At 39.1% G+C, this 27451-nt stretch overlaps 1 protein-coding gene across 1 annotated transcript in view; it reads right to left on the reverse strand.

Moving 5' to 3' along the window:
• Positions 1 to 27451, reverse strand: part of LOC150082462 (piezo-type mechanosensitive ion channel component-like) — an 861219-nt gene that overhangs the window by 106218 nt on the left and 727550 nt on the right. Inside the window, 1 exon segment of the mRNA XM_090377768.1 lies at positions 6891 to 7038. Coding sequence (XP_090233894.1) covers positions 6891 to 7038 — 148 coding nt within the window.

The following is a 27451-nucleotide window of genomic DNA, read 5'->3' on the forward strand; positions in this document are numbered from 1 at the left end:
TGGTCTGAGACAGTATTTAAATTCTATACAGTGGGACCAACTGATGATGTTACCAACAGCAAACTCAAAATGGGAAGCATTCAAGGAACTAATCTTGGAAGCTACCAGGCTTTACATACCAACTAAGAAATATTGTTCAAGGATTAGGCCTAAATGGTTGTCAGATGAACTAATGAGACATGTCGCAGAGAAGAAAAATGCATGGAATACATACAAATTAATGGGCGACAACTGATAGATATAAGTTGGTCTGTAACCAAGTCACAAAGGAGATTAGGCAGGTAAAGGCAGACTACGAAAAATCTTTGGCAAAGGATGCAAAGAAAAACAGAAAAGAGTTCTTTACCTATTTAAACTCAAGAAGGAAAGGGATGAATCAGATTGGTCCACTGGATATTGATGGTTCAACAGTTGATGATCCTGCTCAGGTGGCTAACAAGCTAAACGAGTATTTTGCATCTACATTCACACATTAGGAGTTATTCAGGAAGGAGAATGACGTAGGTAAAGTAGACATTGGTAGTGAGCTAGATGATTTTGTAATAACTGAGAGGAAAGTGGAGGAGTGATTGTTGAGGATAAACATAAAAAAGGCACCTGGGGTGGATGGGATCTATCCAGTTATATTAAAGGAGGCAGCAAAGGAAGTAAGCAAACCCCTGGCCATAATTATGAGAGCTTCTTTAGACTCAGGGGAGGTACCCATAGACTGGAGATGTGCACATGTAACCCCAATTCACAAAGGAGGATCAAAGGCTGACACAAGTAATTATAGACCTGTTAGTTTAACTTCTGTTCCAGGAAAATTAATGGAGGCACTGGATAAAGAAGCACTGCAGGATCATCTAGACAAGAATTCAGTTATAGCTCAGACGCAGCATGGTTTTGTTAAGGGCAGGTCTTGTCTGACCAATTTGATTGGATACTATGATGTAGTCACAAAAGAACTGGATGCAGGGAATAACTTTGATATTATATATTTGGATCTTAGAAAGGCTTTTGATACTGTTGCACATGGAAGACTGCTGCACAAATTGGAGCAGTGTGGCATTGGAGGCAAATTGCTGCTATGGATAAGGGGATGGTTGAGTGGCGGAAGACAGAGAGTGGTAATCAATGGACACTGCTCAACGTGGACTAATGTTATTAGTGGAGTTCCTCAGGGTTGGGTCCGTTGTTGTTTTCGGTGTTTATGAATGATACTGATGATGGTATATCAAGTTTAATGTCCACGTTTGCAGATGATACAAAGGTAGGCAGGGTTGTTAAGGACACTACTGACGCTATGCTGCTGCAACAGAATCTGGAAATGTTGAACAGACGGGCTTAGAGGTGGCAAATGAAGTTTAACATTGACAAATGTAAAGTACTACATATGGGAAACAGTAACTCCAGAGCAACGTATCAACTCTGCGGTACTACACTGACAGTGGTGGAGAATGAAAAAGACCTGGGGGTAATTTTGCAGGCAGATATGAAGTTCTCTGAGCAGTGCAGACGAGCTGTAAGAGTAGCTCATGGTGTCTTGTCAATGATATACAGGAATTTTTCTAGCAGGGATAAGGAGGTGATTATTCCCTTGTATAAGGCAATGGTTAGGCCACATCTTGAGTACTGTATACAGGTCTGGAAGCCTCATTTCAAGAAGGATGTAGAGCTGCTGGAATGGGTACAGAGAAGGGCAACAAAATTAGTGAACGGAACAAAGGGTTGCTCTTACAAAGAAAGGCTTAAGTTTTGCAAATTACAGAGTCTGGAGACTAGGCACCGGCGAGGTGATCTGATAGAGGTGTATAAGGCTTTGAATGGTTTGAGCATGCTCAATGCCAATGGGATTCTTCCTCTTGCTCAGAATAATCACCTCAGATGGCATAAATTCAAGTTGAGGAAGGACGGATGTCGGATAGATGTGCGGAAATTTGCCTTTGGCCAGCGGGTGGTTGGTTGGTGGAACCGACTTCCATCATTTGTTGTTTAAGTTGATAGCTTAAACAAATTTAAGGCTCAACTGGACAGGTATTTCGAGCGAACGGAGGGGTGAAATGGGAGTGGTGTGTTTTTTTTTGTTTTTGTTTTGGCTGATGCTGAATAAGCTTGCTTTCTTGCATCATATGCCTCTAGAATCATATGCATCATATGCCTCACAGAATTCAGAAATCTCTAGATTTTGCTTCTACAAGTGCATCTCGTTCTGATTTTCATTCCTGGAAATCTGATCACGCTCGCAAAAATCCTATTCACCTCGCAAAAATCCTATTCTATACTTCTTCCATAGCGAAGTTTGCGACAATAGCGCTGATTGGAGAGCCCATAGCTGTGTTTTAATGATGAAAACACACATCATTAAAATAGTGTGGAGTTTGTGAATTTTGTAAAGTGTCAAGATATAGGGAAGGACGAGACTACGATGTCGTTGTGGAGGAAGGCTCTATGAAAGACTCTGTGAAAGGAAGATTTAGAACCAAGGTCTATAAGGAAATCAATGTGTAGGGGCCAGTACACACACTAACTATAAGTCGGCTCAGACTGCCCAACATAAAAATAGTGTGGTTAGGGCACTTATGGGTAGGGTGAGGACACATTGTAGTACTGCTGAGGAGGGAGAGAAAGAAATTAGGCAAGTTATGATGGATCTTATGAAATGTGGTTACCCCCAGAGGGTCATTGATAAATATAATAGAGAAGTGGAACAGAATCAGGCAGTTCCGCCTGCACCGCTTACCACAGTATATATTCCCTACTATCCGGGTTTGTCAGATCGCATTGCGAGGATGCTTTGCGACTTTCAGACATGCTGTGTGCAGCTCCCAGGTCAGAGATTGCAGACAGTGGTGTCACAGGACAAAGACCCCCATTACTAGGGACTCTAGTAGTGGGGTCGTTTATGAGATCAAATGCCCGGATTGTGGGGAATGGTACATGGGGGAGACAGGGCAATGACTAAAGGACCGTCTGGGGGAACATACAAGAGCTATACAGACCGCAGAACTCAAGAAGTCCACCAATTCCGAGCACTATTGGGAAAAACAACATCAGGTATCCCCTTAGAATGCTGTCATCCTTGACCAGGTGCATAGATTCTGGAACCGCAAGTGGCTGGAGAGTTTATGGTTGTTGTTTGTTGTTGTTTGGTTTTTAAGAGCATTAGCAACTAAGGCCATATTGCTCCGGGATATGCGGTGGTCATTCCCTGACCTTTCCGCATCCTCTGTATTTGGTGGTGACGGGCTCGAACCCCGGTCTAATCCAGAAGCGTGTGCTACGCACTGCTGCTCCTGCCCACCTGGCTACGGAGGCGCCGAGAGTTTGTGGATTGGGTCATCTGGTAACAAGAGTATGAATAGAGATAAGGGAGTTCGGCTCTACCCCCTTTTGGAGGCTGTGGTCCTTGGCAGAGACAAACGTTTTAATTTGCCACGCTCCCAGACCATTTCCGGTTCCAGCATGCGTGAAGGGAGTGTTGAACATGAGCCGGGTCAGACGCGTGTGCCATGGGCCTGATATTTAAGGTTGTGTCACTTGAACTTCATTATTGTTGAGAGAGGAGGCAGATGCCCCCGAAAGCTTCAATGGTGTTTTATCGCTTTTAAATTTAAAATTTTTAATGTACTTTAAATTCATCAATTAATTTTTATTTATTTTAAAGTAAATCAATTTTTGGTAAATTATTATTTTACAGCTTTTATTGTATCATTTCAGTATACTATTCAGTATTATTTTATCATTAAATCAGTTTATTTAAACGGTTGGTGTATTTGTCTAAACTTGTGGTATGTATAACTCAAACCTTAGAGGCCTTTTTGCAGATATTAATTTCACTGTGTAATGTAGTACTAAATGTAGTACAAACAAAAATTTGTTTGTACTACATTTAGTACAGGGATGCCAGACGTCCCGCAATGTGTGGGACAGTCCCTTACAAAAGTGATTTGTCCCGTGCCCCGCATAAACATTTAAATGTCTCACAGGTAAAAAAATTAAGATTTTGACTGTAAAATAATAAAATAATGCCATAAAAAGTGATGGATGCTGTTATGAAATGTATTTCTTTTGTAATATGTATGAATTTCGGACATTAGCAGGTGAGATGCATGCTAATGCTCACGGGACGTGTTAGATGTCCGGGAATTCCCTCGAGCCGCTCGGAGATTTTTAGATGTAAGCGCCTGCGTAAATAGTGCGATCAATAATGTCAGTGCTGTCTGGTGCACCTGGTGGTCTAAGCTAGGTTTATCTTGGGTGTGTGTTTATCTTTCATTATAAAAAGAATAAAAATAATTTTGACATCTGTGTAATCAGTTCAGCTGCTGTAGGAATTGTTACCTACATAAGATAAATTTCATTTAATTTTTGTTTGAATTTGTCTTATTAAATTAAAAATTAAAATGAACAGGTTGTATTTATAATATCAATTTATTCTAGCCTTCAAAATGTCAGATGGTGAAAGTAGTTTGAAAATTCCGGAAAAGAAAAGAAGATGGTTGGCTCACTATAATGCAGATTGGGAATTAGCCGTGGTGGTGAAACAACGTAAGTAGAGATTTGCAATCTAAAAACCATATTGCAAATGTTCAAGCAATAGCAACTACATCAAAAATACCTAAGTTTTTTTATACCAAAGCAAAGCAAAGCAAGGCTCATGAAGATGTCGCATTTGCAGAAGTATCGTTTTGTTACCATTCTCTTATGCATTCTCATAGTTATGTCTCAGCTGGTTGTGCTAACTCAATTTTTAAAAAAATGTTTCCTGACTCTGGAATTGCAGCAAAATATTCTTGTGGGAAAACAAAAGTTTCTGGCATTATTACAAAAATTCTTGGAAAGCACTCAAAAAATTACATATTGAAACAACTGGAGAATAATAAGCCCTTTTCTATAAGCACAGACACTTCTAATAAAGGAAACTTAAAAACTTTTCCTTTGGTTGTGAGATATTTTGACCAAAACCATGGTGTAAAAACTGGTTTGATTTTATTCATTTGGTTAAAAGCAGAAGATACTGAAACTATTTCAAATGCTCTGATCCAACAGCATACATCTAATGAATTACCTCCCAAAAACATTACTGCATATGGAGCAGATAACTCCAATATTAATTTTGGCAAGAAAAATAGCATTTTCGTAGCATTAAAAAAAAATTTATGAAAATATTACCTGCTGGTTGCAATTTGCACATTCTGCATAACACTGCTAAGAGAGCTTGCAATTGTTTGAGTATTGATATAGAATCTATTGTTATTAAAATATTTAATGAATTTAGCTCTTCAACAAAAAAAGACGACTGAACTAAAAGACTTTTTCGAATGGACAGAAACAGAATGGAATGAAATGATATGGCATATACCAACAAGGTGGCTGACTCTTTTACCAGCTATTGAGCGACTATTGACCAATTTTGCACCTATTAAATCATATTTTATGAGCAAGAATAATATAGCACCAATGAGACTTTTTTTGAACATGAGCTTCATGAGACGTATGTAAAATTTGTAAAGAATGTATGTTCAATATTTCAACTAGTGCTAAAAAAAACTCCAAGGTAGTAATGTTATGATTGTTGAAGTATATTCAATTATGAATAATGTAAGGCAGTCCTTGATTAAGCATAAGAATGAATGTTATTATGGAGCAAATTTTCATGAAATTATCCAAAATTGTGATAACCTAGATGCTTCAAAACGGTTTAAAATGGAAGCAAATAATTTATTTGATACGGCTATAAAATATATAGAGAAATGGTTTAATTTCAATGACCAGAAATATAAAATTCTCTCTAACTTATCTTTGCATAGCATACCAGCATTTCATGAAATCTTAGAAATCACTAATGCATTTAAAATAGAAGTAGATTAAGATTTGCTGTTTAAAGAATATATCTTCTTAAAAAGATTTATGGCAAATATAACGGATAGTGAAAGGCAATTACCATGTGATCAAAGATGGGTTTGTTTTTTTTTTTTAAAAAATTCTTCTCCACAATTTTTAAAAATTATCGAATACATTTTCTCTATTCCGCATGCAAATGCAACATCTGAAAGCATTTTTAGTCTAATGATGAGTGCTTGGCGTAAAGATAGAAATAGGTTGATTCTAAAAAATTTGGAGGCCGAGTTGATGATAAAACAGAATTTCAGAATGAATTGTTCGGAATTCCAATTTTTTTTTAAAAAATCAAGGTTTAGTCATTCTTAATGAAGTGAAATCAAGTGATAAATATTAAATAATTTTTAGGATTATAGTACTGTATAAATAAAAATTTAACTCAATTATTTATTTTATTTTTTTTTTTATCAGATACATTTTTAAATGGCCAAAATGAAGTTTAGAAATTAAAAATGATATGTCAAAATCGTTAATTGTAAAAAAATTTCCATGAGAAAAATTGCCGCGATTTTTTTCATTTTTGTCCCACGAGACCTAATTTGAAATCTGGCAGCCCTGATACCACATTAGGCAACTCTATATGGAACTTTCAAACTGATAAGAATATTCTTACTAAGAAAAAGATTAACAGATTTCCTGAATGCACATTACCATGGTTTTGGAAATAGCACAGGATGTGTCCACTGTGTAATATATAAAAAGAACAGTAAAGTGAAAACTGCTGTTCTATTTCCTCTTGCTCCACTGTATGAATTAAGATTTTTACTTAACAATAAGTAAAAATCTTAATTTATACACTGTAATTGTAATTAAACTTTACTTAGTAATTTCCTTTAGCAATTAGCAGTTTGCTAAATCCTTTAAAAAAACACAATATTAGTTAGTATATAATTATTATCAAGATAATTTATTTTTTCCTTGTAAGGTATTTTATTTACTTTTACTGCTTTAATTACAAATTTTACTCTCTGAAGAAATTTTAATAAACATAAAACGTTTTTACTCACCCCAAAAGCAGAATATCCAAACACCACTATCAGGAAGTTTATAAAATCACAGAAAAACATGAAGGCATAAACATCAACAGTCACACGATATTCAGGATAAAGAAGACTGTTGAAAAATGATTTTGTTGGTTCCAGGTAATGCCTAAAACTAAAAAGTAATTAAAACAAAATCATCATTCCAGAAATAAACGGGGTATATTTTAATTTTCTGAGAAAAAACATTTTTGAGAATACATGTCACTACCAATACATTTGCATCAAGATCACTCTTTTCAAATTAACTTGCAAATTCTAATTAGTGACTTCTTATTTTACACGTGTTTAATAAATTATATGAATATAAAATAATGCTGGCAACCATATTTACGGAAGGCACCACAAGAGAGGGGGGAGTATATACCCAAACAGATATTCAACCTCGACAAAACAAGTTTATATTGGAAAAAAATGCCTGATTGCACTTATAGTTCCATTGTTAAAAACACTGCACCTGGCTTTAAGGTAGAAAAAGATCGGCTAACACTTCTGTTTGCTAATATGAAGGGTTATAAACTGAAACCGGTGTGCATTTATCACTATCAAAACCCTCATGTCCTTTAAAGCTCCTTATGATAACTGATTTTATGTTTTGTGCATGGCTGGAGGTGAAATAAAAAACGTATATAAGTAGGATTTCTGTAGACGGTGATCCTAAGGGAATCATATTTGCAATGGATGGAGATGTCCAGAAAGGGAAAGAGACTGTTCTACTTGAACAATAACTTGAAGAACTAAGGTGCTGGACATTGCGATGATAATGAAACTCTTCTAAGAGGCTATGGAGATCCATCCATATCACTAGAATATCAATATCATCAACATAACAAGTTGGATATAAAGATAGTAATAGTCATATAGTGCAAGGAAGCCACAGACTTGTGCTGCACTGGCCAAAAAAAAAAAAAAAAAAGTATATGCAAAAATACAAATTAAGTGCTTCCCTCCTCATGTAGGTAACTATCCAGTTGACCTCTGAAATTATTCAAACTGTCAAACTCAACTACCTGTTTTTTATTATTATTATTATTATTAATAGCCCATATGATGCAAGGAAGCCTGAGGCTTATGCTGCACCACGAAAAAAAAAAGTTCCGGAATTACCCTGAGAGAGAGAGAGTGTCAAAAGTAGAAGGGAATCACCAAGAAAGAGAAGAATGATGATATCCAGCTCAGGACCCTGGGTATGCCAAGCCCATACTCACCAGATGTGAGCCCCCGGGGTTGTTAAGGAAACCTGTTCCAGCAATCAATGACTTGCTGACTAAAAGAAAACTGCCTACAATCTAGTCTAAACATCTTTGCCTGTAATTTGAATTTACATACTAGAGTCTTGGAAAGGCAACAAGATTAGTGAATGGAACAAAGGGTTGCTCTTATGAAGAAAGGATTAAGTTTTGCAAATTACAGTGTCTGAAGACTAGGCACCAGCGAGGTGATCTGATAGAGGTGTATAAAGCCTTGAATGGTTTGAGCATGCTCAATGCCGATGGGATTCTTCCTCTTGCTCAGAATAATCACCTGAGAGGGCATAAATTCAAATTGAGAAAATACAGATGCAGGATAGATGTGTGGAAATTTGCATTTAGCCAGCAGGTAGTTGGTTGGTTGGTGGAACAGACTTCCATCCTTTGTTGTGGAAGTTGATAGCTTAAATAAATTTAAGGCTCAGCTGGACAGGTATTTAAAACGAATGGAGGAGTGAAATTGGAGTGGGTTTTTTTTTTTTTTTTTTTTTGGCTGATGCTGCATAAGCTTGCTTTCTTGCATCATATGCCTCTACTAATGCTAAATCTCTATTACAATGAAAATTCCATCTTCATTCAATTTTACTAACCCCTCTGAGCACCTCATAAACCTCAATCAGGTCACCTCTGAGATGGCTGGTTGCCAACCTTTTGCTGATCTCACTATGCGAGTTGCCCACCTTTGGACACTTTCAAGAAGCTCAGTCTTTTTTCAAATGGTGGATATGAAGTTTTCTGCTCAGAAAACTTCATATCCACCAGTATCATAACTCCCAGGTCCCTTTCTTCCTCTATTGTGTTTAATTCAACCACACCAAGTGCATAATTTATTTTGGGGTTGCTTGACCAAGACCTTGCATTTGGCAGCATTAAAACCTAACTGTCACTTGTCTGACCATTTTTAAGTCTGTTCTGGTCATCCTAAAGGAATGCTGCTTGGCACTGATCTTTAATGACTATCCAAATCTTTACGTAATCTGCAAAAATTGACATCACACCTTCTATACCTTTGTCGATGTCATTTATGAAAATGAGAAACAACAGTGGTCTGTGAACCAATCCTGGGGGACCCCACTCCTGATGTTGCACCAATCTGAAGAATATCCATCAATCACAACCCTATGCCTTCTGCCCTGCAGCCACCCAGAAACCCATCTAAGAACTTTTCCAGTAATCTCAACATGTATGCTTATACAATAACTTCTTGTGAGGGACTGAATCAAATGCCATGCTAAAATCCAAATAAATAATGTCAAAATTGTTCCCTACATCTAACTCATGAGAAACTGTGTCAAAATAGCTTACTAAGTTAGCTAAACATGATTTTCCCTTAACAAAACCATGTTGTGTGTTATTCAGGATGCCATATCTATCTAAATGATCCTGATTGCACTCTTAATCATTGCTTCTAAGATTCTCCTTACCAATGAAGTCAGTCTGACTGGTCTACAGTTACCAACTTCATCGTTAGAACCATCTTTATATATTGGTGCTATGCTGGAACTTCTCAAATCCAAATAAATATCTCCTGAGTTCAAGGTGCCCTCATAATTAACTTCAATGGTTGAATACACTCCCTGGCAGCCTGCCTGAAAATTACTGGGTATACTTTTCAGTTTTGGTTGGTTTTGAATGGCGCATGAGTGACTAAGGCCTGGGTATACACCAACAACTCAAGGCATCTTACTTGCCTTTAAGATTTCTGCTAAAATGGGCATTAGTCTCTCATGCTCAGCCCTCTTATTTGAATATATAACTTACTCAAAATGTTCAGTGAAACACAAGTAGTTGCTCTTGACATCTCAAAGGCTTTTGATCGTGTTTGGCATAAAGGTCTTCTAAACAAGCTTCCATCTTATGGTTTGCCAACTGTTTTTTGTAATTGGTTATCCAGTTTTCTCTCTGATCGCTCACCGAGGGTGATAGTAGATGGCTCTCTGTCTTCTAACTTCTCAACTAATGCCGGTGTCCCCCAGGGTTCAGTTCTTTCCCCCACTCTTTTCCTCTTGTACATCAATGACCTTCTTCCACTGACTGGAAATCCTATCCATAGTTTTGCCGATGATAGCACATTGCATTCAACTTTCCATTTTGAGAAACCTTGTCCTGCTCAATCAGCTTCAACTTCTCGAAAATCTGCTACCAATTCCTTAAATGCCGATCTTCAGGTAATTCTCCAGTGGGGCAAAGACAACTTAGTTGATTTCAACCCTTCTAAAACTCAGTCCTGTCTTATATCTCGCAAAAAGGATTCTTCTGCTCCTATGCTTATCTTTAGTGACACTCCGATTTCTAGGCAAAATGATATATCTCTTTTAGGGATTACCCTCACTTCTAATCTCTCTTGGCACAAGCACATTACAAATATTGCTTCCTCTCCATCTAAAAAACTTGGTTTTCTCTTTCGTTCTCGGCGTTACTTCTCTTCCAAACAGCTGCTCACTTTGTATAAATCGCAAATCCGCCCTGCCATGGAATATTGTTCCCACATCTGGGGTGGTGCCCCCAAAACCTCTCTCAGGCTTCTTGATTCCATTCAGAAGAGGGCAGTTAGGTTAATTAATGATTCATCTCTAACAGAGTCTCTCCACCATCCATTTACTGCCCAACTTCAAACCCACAGAACCAACTTTTCATCTTCCTCATTTATTCATTAACTGCCGTTTTCTGGAACAACCTTCCTTCATACGTATTTCCTGAAAATTACAATCTACAGAAGTTCAAGTCCAATGGCAACAAATATCTTCTTTCATATTCTCAACCTCCAACCCAAGCACGGTACTAAGTACTATAGGTTCTAATACCTCTCGTGTTTGGGGTTCACATAAAAAAAAAAAAAAAAAAAAAAAAAATCTGAAAGTGTTTTTGACTAGACTAACAGAAAAGTTCACTGACTTAACGACGTTGCTATTTCAAACTGGTATGGGAAGGGAGAGGGATGCTTTAATTAAAGGAATGATGCTTTGGCATCCTCGAGTATCATACTAATACTAAACTTGGTTTATATAAATTAGAGAGAGAGAGAGAGAGAGAGAAAACAAGTAGAAAAACAGCAAAGAAAAAATGTGAAAAGATCACTAAAAAGACACATGAAACTTACCACAAAAGAAAATAGATATAAGACAAACATAAGGAACCAGCGACACATTGCATTTATTCTCTTCAGAAGGCCACTGTATACAACAGCTGAGAAAATTACTGAATTTCAAACGTAATGCAAATTATTGCAACAGACAACTAAAACGTCAGCCCACTGAAGCAAATCGCATCACGAAGGCCCTAATGCAGCAAGAGAATAACAGAAAAGATTAAGCATTCTTTGCTTAGCCAGATTACAGCCAAAAAGAAAGTTGTTGTTATTTGGTTTTTAGGAGCATTAGCAACTAAAGCCATATTGCTCCGGGGATATGCGGTGGTCATTCCCTGACCTTTCCGCATCCTCCGTATTTGGCGGTCATGCCAAAAAGAAAGAATGAAGTTGATAACAAAAAATAAAAACAAATTATAGACAAAATATAGTGGGCCGTATGAACAGCACAAAGCAAAGCAACTTGCACACACACACACACACACACACACTAGGAAAAAAAATAAGAAAAAGCAGAAAATTAAAAGAAAATAGGAAATCACAAATGTAAGTGGTTACAAAAAAATAATATCCAACAACATGCCAAGTAACCTATAAAAATTAATAATAGTAAAAAATTAAGAAAGGAAAGAAAGAAATTAAAAGATAATCATGAATCCAGGTGATTGCAATTACCTGCAATCCACATAATTTCCAGGTGACTGCAACCTCCCAGTAACTAAAAGGCCAGTCACACAACATGAATAGCATACCCCCACACATGATATTTCACACGCTAACTGGCTTTACAGAGTCTGTTTGAGCACAAAGAGACATCATGCAGATTTGACCCTCTAGTGCCACCTAGACAAGTATACATTACACATTGTCCTTTCTGTACACACTGTACGCTCCATATTCCAATTTGGAATCTGCTATCTGAATGACACCATGTCTCCAACATCCTCACATTGTCCACATTTCATAATAAATAGTATTTCAGACTCAAATTTATTTACTATGCTCCTATAATTAGTGTATATGAAACTATACATGCACTAGTTCTTACTCTTAGTTACCCTAACAGCCCACGTATTTGCTTGTTCCTTGAGGATGCCCAGCAGGCCTTGAAATTGCCAAACACCTTGCTTTCCAAGATTCTGCATGCTACAACAGATGCAGTGCTTGAATTACTTTCACCTCTGCCTGCAAATTCGCACACAACCATCCACGGTGTGGAGTAAATAACGTGACTCATCCGACCAGCACACCTTCTTCCAGTCTTCTAAAGTCCAACTTACATGCTCTTTGCACCAGGCAAGTCTTTTATGGCAATGAACCTTGGCCTCTCACGAATCCAAGGATGACTCTCCTTATAATAGAAATGTTTACTAACATCTTTTGCTCTTTCTTTCGGGAAAACTGGATGTATTTTATTAGTTCCTGGTGTCTTATTCACTTTTAATTGTAACAGCATTGCTTAATATTAGCAAGGAAGCAAGCCTTGATTCAGTTTGCAAGGAAGAAAATTCAATCAAGAAAAAAAAAAAAATAAATAATAAAAATATAGTAAACCCCCGCTATTCGTGGTATCTGTATTCGCGGTCACTGATTTAATATAAAATGAAACCTAAAAAAATATGAATTTTAAAGTGCCATGAACATTTTCAGCCATAAAAAAACATGGGCGTGGCTAAAATTATCTTTCCCGGTCAAAACAGCACTCAGTGGGTGGGGGAAGAGGGGTGACAAAATCACGAGCGTGGATGTTTCTTACTAATCCTTGTTCAGTATGTGTTATGCACTTGTCATGGAAGGTTTCGTCATTTGTTTTTAATTTATATGCTTATAAATTGAATAAATTTATCAATTTATAAATTGATATGCTTACAAAAGTGATAAATCTACCGTTTTGCAGTGTAAAACAGACTTTTTTGAGTGTGTTAAGGGAAGAAAGTGACTTTATTGTGGACAAGTTCTTTCTAACCCGTACAAAAATATGGCTACGAATAACAAGGGAAATATGAAAAGATCAAAGAAGGTGATGACATTAGCGAATAAAATTGAGTTATTAGACAAAATTTCTAATAGTGAAAGTGTCTCCTCGGTGGTAAAACATTATAAAATCAATGAGTCAACGGTATGATCAATCAAAAAATTGGAAGAAAAAATCCGCCGTAGTGTCCGTGAAAATGCGCTAATTGCTTAAAAAATTTGCTCTGCGACTTGTGATGTTAAATTAGAAAAAAAAATAGAAAAAGATTTAAATCTGTGGATGGAAGACCGAACTCAAAATAAAATTCCGTTAAGTTCACTCATCATTCGTGAAAAAGCAAAACTCCTTTATCAACACTTTAGCGAAACTGGTGATAGCACTGGTGGGATAAGTTTTTTAGCTAGCAAAGGCACTGGTTTGAAAGATTTGTTTGAAATTTCTAATAAATATTACATTTAATATTAAATTGTTTCTTATTTTCGTTTCGATGCCATATGCTTGCATTTCACTATGTACATAGTCATACTGTGAAGGTACATATAATACATAGACAAAATTTTAGAGGTGCTTAATGTTTTCTTGGAACACCTTCAACCAAAGCATGTTTATAATATATTACCAATGTCGACACAAGTCTAGAGATAGCAAGAATGCCCATCATGTGCCATCCTGCATGCATTCCACCAAAGAATGTTTTCCAACTTTCAACCAAGGAGTTTTGGCATTTATGTTTGGGAAACTTGTTGGCATGATAAGCAAACATTTCAAGAAGACTGCAGACTTCATCAGCATTCTTTCTACATTGACACTAATCATTCATTCTTTTCTAGGTAAAGAATGAATGAGTCAGTGATTAGTTTGGTCTTTTAGTCTAGCTTTTTGGTTTAATTTTGCTGTGAGTTGCATAACTGATTTACAGTATATAAATAACATTAGCAGAGCCATATGGTGCAAGAAAGCAAGTTTATAAAAGAATCAGCCAAAAAAAAAAAAAAACAAAACCACCTTTCCATTTCATACATACATTTCCTTCAAAAGTGAGCCCAGTTCTTCCTTGAATTTATGTAAGCTATCAACTTCCACAATGACAGATGCAAGTTTGTTCCAGCAATCAACCACCTGCTGACTAAAGGCAAATTTCCACACGTCTGTTCGACAACTGACTTTCCTCAATTTAAATTTATGTCTCCTCAAAAGATGCAAATAAATATACAGCATACATGACATTATCATTATTATGAAATGCGACATCTGTTTTTACATTTCTTTATATACACAGCATGCTGTCATTATGCTTATTTAGCATTAGCTGAGGCATATGATGCAAGAAAGTAAGCTCATACAACATCAGCAAAAAAAATACTCTTCTCATTTCACCCATCCACTCACTCCAAATATTTGTCTTGTTCTGCCTTGAATCTGTTTAAGCTATCATCTTCTACAAAGACAGATGAAAGTTTGTTCCAGCAATCAACCACCCACTAGGTAAAGGCAAACTTCCACACAACTCTTCTACAACTGCCTTTCCTCAATTTGAATCTATACCCCTTGAGGTTCTTAATCTCAGCAAGGGGAAGAATCCCATCAACGTTGAGCCTGCTCAAACCATTCAAGGCCTAATACACCTCAATCAGATTTCAGATCTGCAATTTGCAGATCTGAAATCTGATTGAGGGTTGCTCTTATCAAGAATGAACAAAGGGTTGCTCTTATCAAGAATGACTTCAGATCTGCAATTTGCAGATCTGAAGTCATTCTTGATAAGAGCAACCCTTTGTTCATCTCACCAAACTGGTTCCCTTCTCTGTACTCACTCCAGCAGCTCTACATCCTTAAAAATGAGGCCTCCAGACCTGTATGCAGTACTGAAGGTGTGGCCTGAACATTGCCTTATACAAGGGGATAACCACCTCCTTACGTTAATGTTACTTTACTCATGTGTAGTTGAATTTTAATTGTTTAGGTTGTCATCTAGCAGAGTAGAAAGAACCCAGACAAAGTTGACAGTGTTTTTGGAGTCACTTGATACCACACAGTTGCATTTTAATTGTTTATGACATCACTCACAGAAGTGACATTTTATAGCAACTTAATTCGGGAGAAGCTGAAACCAAATTGGTGGTTGAATAAAATATTGATAAATCTACTATTGGTGACATAAAATATAAAAAAATAAAATTTTTCACCTACTGAACAAAGGCTGAGTAAGCAGCTAATTTCCACTAAGCAAAATGCTTAGTGGAAACCAGTTTCTTCAAGAACAATCAAATAAATAACACTCCAATATCTTGGAAAATTTTATGTGAAAAGACAGGTTTTCATTGACAAATTTAAAAAAATTATGATTTCAAGGCTAGCAATGAATGAATTGCCAAATTTAAAAGGGACTATGAAATTAGATATGTCTGTAAGCACTGAAAGACTTGCTAGTGATATTACGGCTGAGTCTTTTTAAACATCAAATTATTCAAGAGATAACCAAATGGGGTCTGATTTGTAAACAAGATTACAATGGTAATGACAGCTGTTTATATCAGAGCATTTTAGCAAAGAAAACTTTAGTTCATAAAAAGGAAGGTTCCACACCTGATTGCAAAATCAGGAAAAAATGATGTTACCAATGATGATGTTATCAACATTGAATTCTAAATGGGAAGCAGTTAGGCACTTAATTTTGTAGCCTACTAGGCTTTTCATTCCAACTAAGAAATACTATTCAAAGTTTAGGCCTAAATGGATGTCAGATGAACTAATGAGGCTTGTGGCAGAGAAGAAAAATGTATGGGATGTATATAAAGTATCAGTTGATACAGAAGCCTATGGAAGATATAAACTAGTCTGTAATCAAGTCGCAAAGGAGGATAGGCAGGTGAAGCCAGACTACGAGAAATCCTTGGCAAAGGATGCAAAGAAAAACAGCAAAGAGTTCTTTATTTATGTAAATTCTAGAAGGAAAGGGATCGATCAGATTGAAACACTTACATAAATGGGTTGATTATTCATGATAATGCTTAGGTAGTTGACAAACTGAGTGAGTATTATGCATCTATATCCACACATGAGGAGTTCTTCAATGAGGGGAGTGCCAGAAGTTTATCAAACTAACAGGGAGCTAAGTGATTTTGTAATAACTGAGAGCAAAGTGAAGGAGAAATTTTTGAAGTTAAACATAAGAAAGGCACTTGGGGTGGATGAAATCTATCCAGTTATATTAAAGGAGGCTGCAAAGGAAGTAAGCAAACCCTTAGTCATAATTATGAGAGCACCCTTGGACACAGGGGAGGTCCGCACACACTGGAAATGTGCAAATCAATCCCCAATTCACAAAGGGGAGTTCACAAAGGGTGACACGAGTAATTACAGACCAGTTAGTTTAACTTCTGTTCCGGGTAAATTAATGGAGTCACTGGTTAAAGATGCATTGAAGGCTCATCTAAACAAGACTACAGCAATAATTCAGACACAGCATGGGTTTGTTAAGGGAAAGTCTTATCTAACAAATTTGATAGGATATTATGATGTGGTTACAAAGGAACTGGAAGGAAAAAATAATTTTGATATCATATAGTTGGATTTCAGGAAAGCTTTTGACACTGTTGCACAAGGAACACTGCTGTACAAATTGCAGAGAGAGAGAGAGATATGGCATTAAGGGTAAGTTCGAGGTTGTCACAGACATTCTCTCAGATATGCCAGAAAAGCTGTACTTGCTACCTGGGGGTCTAAAACGCTGATGGAACTGATATTCTGGTGACACTCAAGTCAGGTGCACCCAATTTCGGCAAAGTCCGGACAGTGTGTGAGAGCCAAATCCTCTGCTTGCACCTTCACGATGGTGGGACTGTTAGAAATCCTGGGTATAACCTCCAGACAGGAACCACTAGGTGACAGTGATCACAGTCTGCTGAAGTGGGATTTACCCAAGGAGGTAACTACCATCAGGGATAAAGGGAAGGGTTATTGCTTTCGTAAAGGAGACTATGATGGTCTGAGACAGTATTTAAATTTTATACAGTAGGATCAACTGATGATGTTACCAACAGCAAACTCAAAATGGGAAGCATTCAAAGAACTTATCTTGGAAGCTACTAGGCTTTACATACCAACTAAGAAATATTGTTCAAGGTTCAGGCCTAAATGGATGTCAGATGAACTAATGAGACATATAGCAGAGAAGAAAAATGCATGGGATACATATAAATTAACATGTGACACAGAAGCCTATGATAGATATAAGATGATCTGTAACCAAGTTACAAAGGAGGTTAGGCAGGCAAAGGCAGATTACGAGAAATCTTTGGCAAGGGATGCAAAGAAAAACAGCAAGGAGTTCTTTACTTATGTAAACTCTAGAAGGAAGGGGATGAATCTGATTGGTCCACTTGATATTGATGGTTCGACTGTTCATGATCCTGCTCAGGTAGCTAACAAACTAAATGAATATTTTGCATCTACATTCACACATGAGGAGTTATTCAGGAAGAGGAATGCCATAGATGAAGTAAACACTGGCAGTGAGCTAGATGATCTTGTAATAATTGAGAGTAAAGTGGAGGAGAAATTGTTGAAGATAACTACAAGAAAGGCACCTGGGGTGGATGGGATCTATCCAGTTATATTAAAGGAGGCAGCAAAGTATTAAGCAATCCGTTAGCCATAATTATGAGAGCTTCCTTGGACTCAGGGGAGGTACCCACAGACTGGAGATGTGCAAATGTAACCCCAATTCACAAAGGAGGATCAAAGGCTGACACAAGTAATTATAGACCTGTGAGTTTAACTTCTGTTCCAGGAAAATTAATGGAGGCACTAGTTAAAGAAGCACTGCAGGATCATCTTGACAAGAATTCAGTTATAGCTCAGACACAGCATGGTTTTGTTAAGGGAAGGTCTTGCCTGACCAATCTGATTGGATACTATGATGTGGTCACAAAAGAACTGTATGCAGGGAATAACTTTGATATTATATATTTGGATCTTAGACAGGTTTTTGATACTGTTGCACATGGAAGACTGCTGCACAAATTGGAGCAGTGTGGCATTGGTGGCAAATTGTTGCTATGGATAAAGGGATGGTTGAGTGGCAGAAGACAGAGAGTGGTAATTAATGGCCACTGCTCATCGTGGACTAATGTTATTAGTGGAGTCCCTCAGGGTTCAGTGTTGGGTCCATTGTTGTTTTCTGTATTTATAAATAATATTGATGATGGTATATCAAGATTAATGTCCAAGTTTGCAGACGATACAAAGGTTGGCAGGGTTGCTAAGGACGCTACGCTCCTACAACAGGATCTGTAAAGGTTGAGCAGACGGGCTGGGAGGTGGCAAATGAAGTTTAACATTGACAAATGTAAAGTACTACATATGGGAAACAACAACCCCAGAGCAACGTATCAACTCTGTGGTACTACATTGGCAGTGGAAGAGAATGAAAGGGATCTGGGGGTGGTTGTGCAGGCAGATATGAAGTTTTCTGAGCAGTGCAGACGGGCTGCAAGAGTAGCTCATAGTGTCTTATCAATGATATACAGGAATTTTTCTAGCAGGGATAGGGAGGTGATTATTCCCTTGTATAAGGCAATGGTCAGGCCGCACCATCAGTACTTTATACAGGTCTGGAGGCCTCGTTTCAAGAAGGATGTAGAGCTGCTGGAACGAGTACAGAGAAGGGCAACAAGGTGAATGAACGGAACGAAGGGGTGCTCTTACAAAGAGAGGCTTAAGTTTTGCAAATTACAGTGTCTGGAGACTATGCACCGGCGAGGTGATATGATAGAGGTGTACAAAGCCTTGAATGGTTTGAGCATGCTCAATGCTGATGGGATACTGCCTCTTGATCAGAATAATCACCTGAGAGGGCATAAATTCAAATTGACGAAAGACAGATGTAAGATAGATGTGCGGAAATTTGCCTTTAGCCTGCGGGCAGTTGGTTGGTGGAAGAGACTTCCGTCCCTTAAATTTATTTAGGCTTGATAGCCTAAATAAATTTAAGGCTCAGCTGGACAGGTATTTCGAATGAACAAAGGGGTGAAGTGGAAGGGTTTCTTTTGGCTGATGCTGCATAATCTTGCTTTCTTGCATCATATGCCTCTACTAATGCTAATGCGCAAGTACATCCTGAGTGACCACCCAGGTGTGAACCAACGTAAGCAGGTGTGGCACCCACACAACATGGAGGAATGTTGCTCCTCTATGTTACCAGGCAGTACTAGGTGGTAGATGGCTCTCATCAACCGGTGCAATACCACCATTTTGCTTATTGGAGGCTTGAAGTGGTGTACCCATGTTTAGTCTCTAGAGATAAGTTCTGGTCAACCCTTCCCTATCATGCAGTACGATTGATGACTTTTGACATTAGGATGAAGGTCATGGCGAGATCCAATATTTCTTACATTTCGAGTGTTTGCAGGCCAGCCGCTGGTTAGTACACCGGACCAAACCTATTGGTAACTCTCTAGGAGGCTCCTGGATCAGCTAGTATATAATCTTGCTACCTCTACACTACCAGATGGTGACTGGAGGGAGTCCGAGTAGTGTGTAAGCGGGGAGCATTGTCAAGGCCACGTTATGTCAAGGTCTGGGTATCTTACCATGTGTTCACCATATCCAAAAATTTCATTACTTCATACAGCATGTCCCACCCACTTTTTCTTACTATTGAATACACCATGAATTGTCAAACTAATAGAGCAAGCTTATCTGCGAAAAGATCTAAACCTCCCAAACACTTCCTCATTCATTTCACAAATATACATGGTCTCAATTCTAATCGCAATGATGTCCATTTCCACTTGCAGTCTGCCAAACCCCATGTACTTTTTCCGACAGAATCTCAGTTATCGGATGATTCAACTACTGCTCATCTCAGATACCCAAATTATTCGCTGTATGATTCCTTCCACCTCAAAGGTGGTACTTGTGCATATGTCCATTCTGATATTCCCTGTCAGAGACTTGGCAATTTAGAATCTCCTCTCTTTGATCTTCTCTGGCTTAAAATCTCTCTACCTCATTCTGTTAAATTCATCTGTTGTCTCCACTAATCACTTCGAGCTCTTTGACTTCCTCTCTTTGCAACTTGACTTTCTCCAGTCCAACTTTCCTAACAGTGAGTTAATTTTCCTTGGTGATTTTAAAGTTCATAACTCCAGCTGGCTTCCATTTTCTAGTCACACTGACCCAGCTGGTAGAGATGCTGAGGCTTTTGCAATTACTAATGACGTAGCACAGATTGTTCATTTACCTACAAGAATACTGGACAATCCTAATCATACAGCCAATAGTTTGGCTGTATGATTTTGATTTTGTAATAACTGAAAGCAAAGTGGAGGAAAGGTTGTTGAGGTTAAACATAAGAAAGGCGCTTGGGGTGATGGGATCTATCCAGTTATATTGAAGGGGGCGGCGGGGCAACAAGGCGGACCTTTGGCCATAATTGTGAGAGCGTCCTTGGATTCAGGGGAGGTCCCCACGGACTGGAGATGTACAAATGTGTCCCCGGTTCACAAGGGGGGATCGAAGGGTGGCGCGAGCGGTTACAGACCAGTTAGTTTAACTTCTGTTCCAGGTAAAATAATGGAGTCACTGGTTAAAGATGCATTGCAGGATCATCTAGACAAGACTGCAGCAAAAATTCAGACATAGCATGGGTTTGTTAAGGGAAAGTCTTTGACAAATTTGATAGGATATTATGATGTGGTTACAAAGGAACTGGATGCAAAAAATAATTTTGATATCATATATTTGGATTTCAGAAAAGCTTTTGACACTGTTGTGCATGGAAGACTATTGTACAAATTGGAGCAGAATGGTATTAAGGGTAAGTTGCTACAATGGATAAAAGGATGGTTAAGTGGGAGAAGACAGAGGGTGGTAATCAATGGGTGCTGCTCTTCGTGGACTAATGTTATTAGTGGAGTCCCACAGGGTTCGGTGTTAGGTCCACTGTTGTTTGGTATATTTATCAATGATATTGATGAAGGTATATCAGGCTTAATATCGAAGTTTGCAGATGATACAGGTTGGCAGGGTTGTTAATGACAATAATGGCAGTGTGCTACTGCAACAGGATCTAGATAATTTGGGCAGATGGGCTAAGAAGTGGCAACTGATTTTTGATTGATTTTGATTTGGTAGTTGTTGGCGCATCGGCTTCTGTGGCCATATTGCACCTCCCAAGGTTTTTGCAGTACTTTGATCCAAGCCCGAGGCGGGAATCGAACCCGCGACCTTTGGGTTCCGGGCAGGTACTTTACCCACTCGGCTAGCCCGGTCGGCTAGTGGCAACTGAATTTAACCACAAATGCAAAGTACTGCATATGGGTAGAAGTAACCCCAGAGAAACATACCAACTGTGTGGTACTACACTTAAGGTGGTAGAAAATGAAAAAGACCTGGGAGTAATTGTGCAGTCAGATATGAAGTTTTCTAAGCAATGTAGACAGGCTGCCAGAGCAGGTCATGGGGTTTTGTCAATGATATAGAGGAATTTTGCTAGCAGGGAGAAGGAGGTGATTGTCCCTCTGTATAAGGCAATGGTCAGGCCATGCCTTGAGGAAGGGCAACAAGATTAGTGAGGAGAATGAAGGGATCCTCCTACCAAGAGAGGCTTAAGTTCTGCAAATTGCAGTGGCTGGAGACTAGGCACCTGCCTGGTGATCTGATTGAAGTATATAAGGCCTTGAATGGGTTGAGCACGCTGAATTCTGATGGGATGCTTCCACTTGTTCAGATTACGAACCTAAATAAATTGTAGAATAGATGTAGATTTTTTTTTTGGCTGATGCTGCATAAGCTCATACACTTGCTTTCTTGCATCACATGCCACTACTACTACTGCTACTACTAGAATACGCTTGATCTTTTTCTCACAAACAACGCTTCTAAATACACGGTCAAAGTGAGAGGTCCTTTACACACTTCACATCACAACTTGGTGATTATCTCTTCTCCAATGGAACCTTTATCTCATGGCTATTCCCAACCTCGTGTTGTTTGGCATTCTTGTAATGCCAAACAACCCATGTTGTTTGGCATTACAAGAATGCAAAATGGGATAACCTGCAAGATTTCTTTTCTTCTTTTCCTTGGTCAGACTACTGTTTCAAAACTTCTGATGTTAATGTTTGCTCAGATCGTGTCAGTGAAATTATTCTTGCAGCAATGGAATCCTTTGTTCCAAACTCCACTTTAAAATTTCTTCCTTTATCTAAACCTTGGTTTTCCAATAAATGTGCTAAGGCTGTTCAAGAGAAGAATGTTGCATATCGTAATTGGCTTGTTTATAATTCTTCAGTTTCATTTTCTGCCTACACTAAAGCTCGCAACAATTGTAAAGCTGTTATTAATCAGTCTAAACTAGTAGTTCGAATAGGCTAAGAGTAGAAAACTTGCTTCTTGCCCTAATGGTAGCCAAGCATTCTGGTCTCTTGGCAAAGCTATTGGCCACAACTTTTGCCCATCTCTGCTCCCACCTCTGTCCAAATCAGATGGTTCTGTTGTCACTTCAGCCATGGATAAAGCTGACCTGCTAGCATCCCATTTTCCTTCCAACTCATGTATTAATGATCTTTGTAAAACACCTCCCACCATTCCTAACACCCTCCATTCAATGCCTCCTGTGGTCTTCCATCAAAAGGATATCAGAAGGATTTTGAAGAATCTTGATGCTAAGAAAGCTCCAGGTCCTGATGGTATTTCTCCACTTGTTCTCAAAACCTGTGCTCCTGAACTTAATACTGTTGTTTGCCACCTTTTCACTTTCTTATTCCACAGGTGTTTTTCCTTCTGCATGGAAATTTGCTCATATCCAGACAGTTCCTAAAAAGAGTGACAAATCCCTCCCATCCAATTGTCATCCCATTGCAATTAATTCTACTCTTTCTAAAGTAATGGTGAAATCAATTAACTGCCAACTCTTAAACTATCTAGAAACCTTCTGTCTGATCAACAATCGCCAGTATGGATTCCATCAGTGTCGATCCACTGGTGACATTCTGGCTTATGTTACCCATTTATGGACAAATTCAATGGAAAAGTTCGGTGAAACACAAGCAGTTGCTCTTGATATCTCAAAGGCTTTCTATCGTGTTTGGCACAAAGGACTTCTAAACAAGCTTCCATCTTATGGTTTGGCAACTGTTTTTTGTAATTGTTTATCCAGTTTTCTCTCTGGTCACTTACTGAGGGTGATGGTAAATGGCTCTCTGTCTTCTAACTTCTCCACTAATGCTGGTGTCCCCAAGGTTCAGTTCTTTCCCCCACTCTTTTCCTCTTGTATATTAATAACCCTCTTCCATTGACTGGAAATCCTCTCCATAGTTTTGCCAAAGATAGCACATTGCATTCCATTTTCCATTTTGGGAAACCTTGCTCTACTCAATCAGCTTCAATTTTTCGAATATCTGCTACCAATTCCTAAAATGCCAATCTCCAGGTAATTCTCCAGTGGAGCAAAGACAACTTAGTTGATTTCAATCCTTCTAAAACTCTGTCTTGTCTTATATCTTGCAAAAAAGGATTCTTCTGCTCCTGTGCTTATCTTTAGTGACACTCCGATTTCTAGGCAAAATGATATATCTCTTTTGGGGATTCCCCTGACTTCTAATCTCTCTTGGCACAAGCACATTACAAATATGCTTCCTCTGCAACTAATAAACTTGGTTTTCTCTTTCGCTCTCAGCGTTACTTTTCTTCAAAACAGCTGTTCACTCTGTACAAATCGCAAATGTGCCCTACCATGAAATACTGTTCCCACATCTGGGGGCGATGCCCCCAAAACCTCTCTCAGGCTTCTAGATTCCATTCAGAAGAGGGCAGTTAGGTTAATTAATGACTACTCTCTAACAGAGTCTCTCCATTCACTGTCTCATAGATGTGCTGTTTCTGCATGCCTTTTGTACAGATATAGTGGACATAGTGTTTTTTGTTATGCGGTTACTGTGGTTTCCCACAAATCCGCGTTAAATATTCTGTTAACATAGCAAAGCCAGTCAGTGTGGGTTATGTGTGAGTAGTGTTTTGTTTGTGTTGTTTGACTGGCCTCTTCGTTACTGGGAGGCGCGATCACCAGGAAGAAGCCTCCCAGCATCCGTCCACTGGCACGAGGAGCCGGACCAGGGAGTAAAAGACATCTGACGGGCCGTCCACACTCCTGCAGGAGCGAGAGTGGGGAAGGTCAAGGAAAGAGCAGAGAAGAAACAGGAAAGTGGAAGACAGACAAGATAACGAGGATGACAGAGCGTAGGCATCCTCCCAGGCGAAACGGAGCAGGAAGAGTGCTAGGTGCAGTTGTGGGAGTCCTGGAGAAAGACTGTGGAAGAGAATAGGTAAAGTTCAAATTAAAGAGTCCAGGATCATCACAATGGAGAATCACGGAGTGGCGTCGACAGGGCTGGCCGCCATTTGCAGTTTCATGTCTGGAAGTTTCCGGTGCTGGTTATCAGTTGCTGTCTAGAGGAGGTTATCCAGGAGTAGTGTTCGGGAGTTGCAGGTGATGCCAGCAACGACGAAAGACCTCGTTGGCATAACTGGTCAGTGCACGGAAGGTATTAGATTCCAATAACTTGGTTTCTGGCCGAAGTGATGTAGTGTGGAGGTCTAGGAGTAGTTGAATTCTTAGATCTAAGTATATTTTGCATGAGTGCATCATGTGATCCCAGTCTTCAGGTTCTCCGCAGGTACAGAGGGCATCCTCGACTAGGCTGACCTCTAGAAGGCGTCTCTTGAAGGACCCGTGGCCAGTTAATAGGAAGGAAGCATAGACGTTAGGGAAGAACCAAGTGGAACGTTGTTTGTTGATGTAGGTTACCTCAGGAAGGAAAAGTTTAGTAGTTGCACCAGTTGTGGAGTTATTCCAGCGGGTTTGCCATAAGTTTATCAATTCTAGCCACACACGTTTATGTTCCTGTTTGATGGCCGTATCGGTACAGGTTTGAATAGTGAGGAATTCAGCTTCCTTATTCTTCTTAATTGCATTAGAGAGTCCGATAAAAGTGATGTGTAGGTACAAAGGGAGGCGGCCTGTTAGTAGCTGTAGGGCAGCAGTTGATGTCGTTCTACATGCATGGGTCATTTGTAGTAGCATAAGTCGTTGAATTTGCTGAATTTTACGTTGAGCATGCACTAAAGTCATTCGGTGGTACCAAACTGCAGTTCCTTATGTGACAATTGGTATAAATACTGCTGAGTATAAAAGGCATTGAGTTGGTCCTTTAAGACCCCAGTCCTTGCGGGTAAAACATGCTAACATAGTGATGTAATTTTTTATCTTTTCTTTGATAGCTTGGATATGGGGGATGAAAGTTCTCCTGTCGTCCAAAATTACTCCCAGGTACTTCACCGATCAATAGTTTTTCAGTGGGCGGCCATTAAAACGTATGGTAGGAGGTCTGGAGAAGTCCAGTTTGCCTTTTAATAGGAGGGTTTTGCTCTTCTCAGTGGAGACAGAGTTTATTTTCAGTGGCCCATACGGACAGAGCAGAGAGAACAACCGTGGCCTGGGTTTCTATGGTGGCGCGGGTGGGCCCTCAATGATGATAACCATGTCGTCGGCATAAGAAAGCTGAGTAGTGTGTGGGTAGTCCCTCAGGAGCCAGTCGTCGAGTATCATATTCCAGACAGCTGGCCCCAGGATGGAGCCCTGGGGATAGCCTCGGGTTAGATGTCAGGTGATGCAGTGATATTTTGTTTTGATGCTGACCTTGCAGTTAGAGAAGTAGCTTTTGAGGCAGTGGAAGAAATTTCAACTACAGTTAGAGACTCTGGCCCTCTGAAGAACGCCCGGCCACCACACTGTGTCAAAAGCTCCTTTGAAGTCAATGAAGATTGCCAGTACATAAGTTGCATCCGACTGTTCTGCAACAGATACTTCCATGGGCACTGTTCTTCTGAATTGACTTATATTATTACCCCTCTCACTCTTTCAAAACAGTCCGAACACGTGCCACCACCAGCCAACATCCATTTACTGTTTTCTGCTGTTTTCTGGAATGATCTTCCTTCACATGTATTTCCTGAAAATTACAGTCTACAGAAGTTCAAGTCCAATGTCAACAAATATCTTCTTTCGTCTTCTCAACCTCCAATCCAAGCACGGTACTAAGTAATATAGGTTCTAATACCTCTCGTGTTTGGGGTTTACATAAAAAAAAAAAAAAAAGTTGCTACAATTGAAAAAGGGATGGTTGAATGGGAGATGACAGAGAGTGATAATCATGGACATTAATCATTGTTCTTTGTGGAGAAATGTTATTAATACAGTTCCCCAGGGTTTGGTGTTGGGACCATTGTTGTTTTATGTATTTATCAATGATATTGATGAAGGTGTATCAGGCATAGTGTCGAAGTTTTCAGATGATACAAAGGTTGAAAGGTTTTAACGACAGCAAAGACAGTATGCTACTCCAACTGGATCTAGATATGTTGGGCAAATTGGCTGAGAAATGGCAACTGAAGTTTAATATTAACTAATGCAAAGTACTGCATATGAGTAGCAATAACCGAAGAGAAATATCCCAACTGTGTGGCACTATACTCAGGGAAGTGGAAAGTGAAAAAGACCTGGGGGGTAATTGTGCAGTCGAATATGAAGTTTGCTGAGCAGTGGAGACGGGCTGCCAGAGCAGGTCATGGAGTCTTGTCAATGATATATAGGAATTTTGCTAGCAGGGACAGGGAGGTGATTATCCCATTATACAAGGCAATGGTCAGGACACACCTAGAGTACTGCATATACAGGTCTAGAGGCCTCATTTTAGGAAGGATGTAGAGTTGCTGGAATGAGTACAAAGAAGGGCAACAGATTGGTGAGGGGAACAAAGGAGCACTCTTACTAAGAAAGGTTTAAATTCTGCAAATTGCAGTGCCTGGAGAGTAGGCGCCTGTGAGGTGATCTGATTGGGGTGTATAAAGCCTTGAAGTTGTTGTTATTTGGTTTTTAGGAGCATTAGCAACTAAGGCCATATTGCTCCGGGATATGTGGTGGTCATTCCCTGACCTTTCCGCATCCTCCATATTTGGTGGTGACGGGCTCGAACCCCAGTCTAATCAAGAAGCGTGTGCTAATGCACCGCTGCTTCTTCCCACCTGGCTACGGAGGCGCCTTGTATAAAGCCTTGAAAAGCTTGAGCAAGAATGCTGATGGGATTCTTCCTCTTGCTCAGATTCAAATTGAGGAAAGATAGTTGTAGAATAGATGTGCGGAAATTTGCCT

This window comes from Mastigoproctus giganteus, chromosome 7 (assembly GCF_048544385.1).
Source record: "Mastigoproctus giganteus isolate SK-2022 chromosome 7, ASM4854438v1, whole genome shotgun sequence".
In the NCBI taxonomy this organism is placed as follows: domain Eukaryota; kingdom Metazoa; phylum Arthropoda; class Arachnida; order Uropygi; family Thelyphonidae; genus Mastigoproctus; species Mastigoproctus giganteus.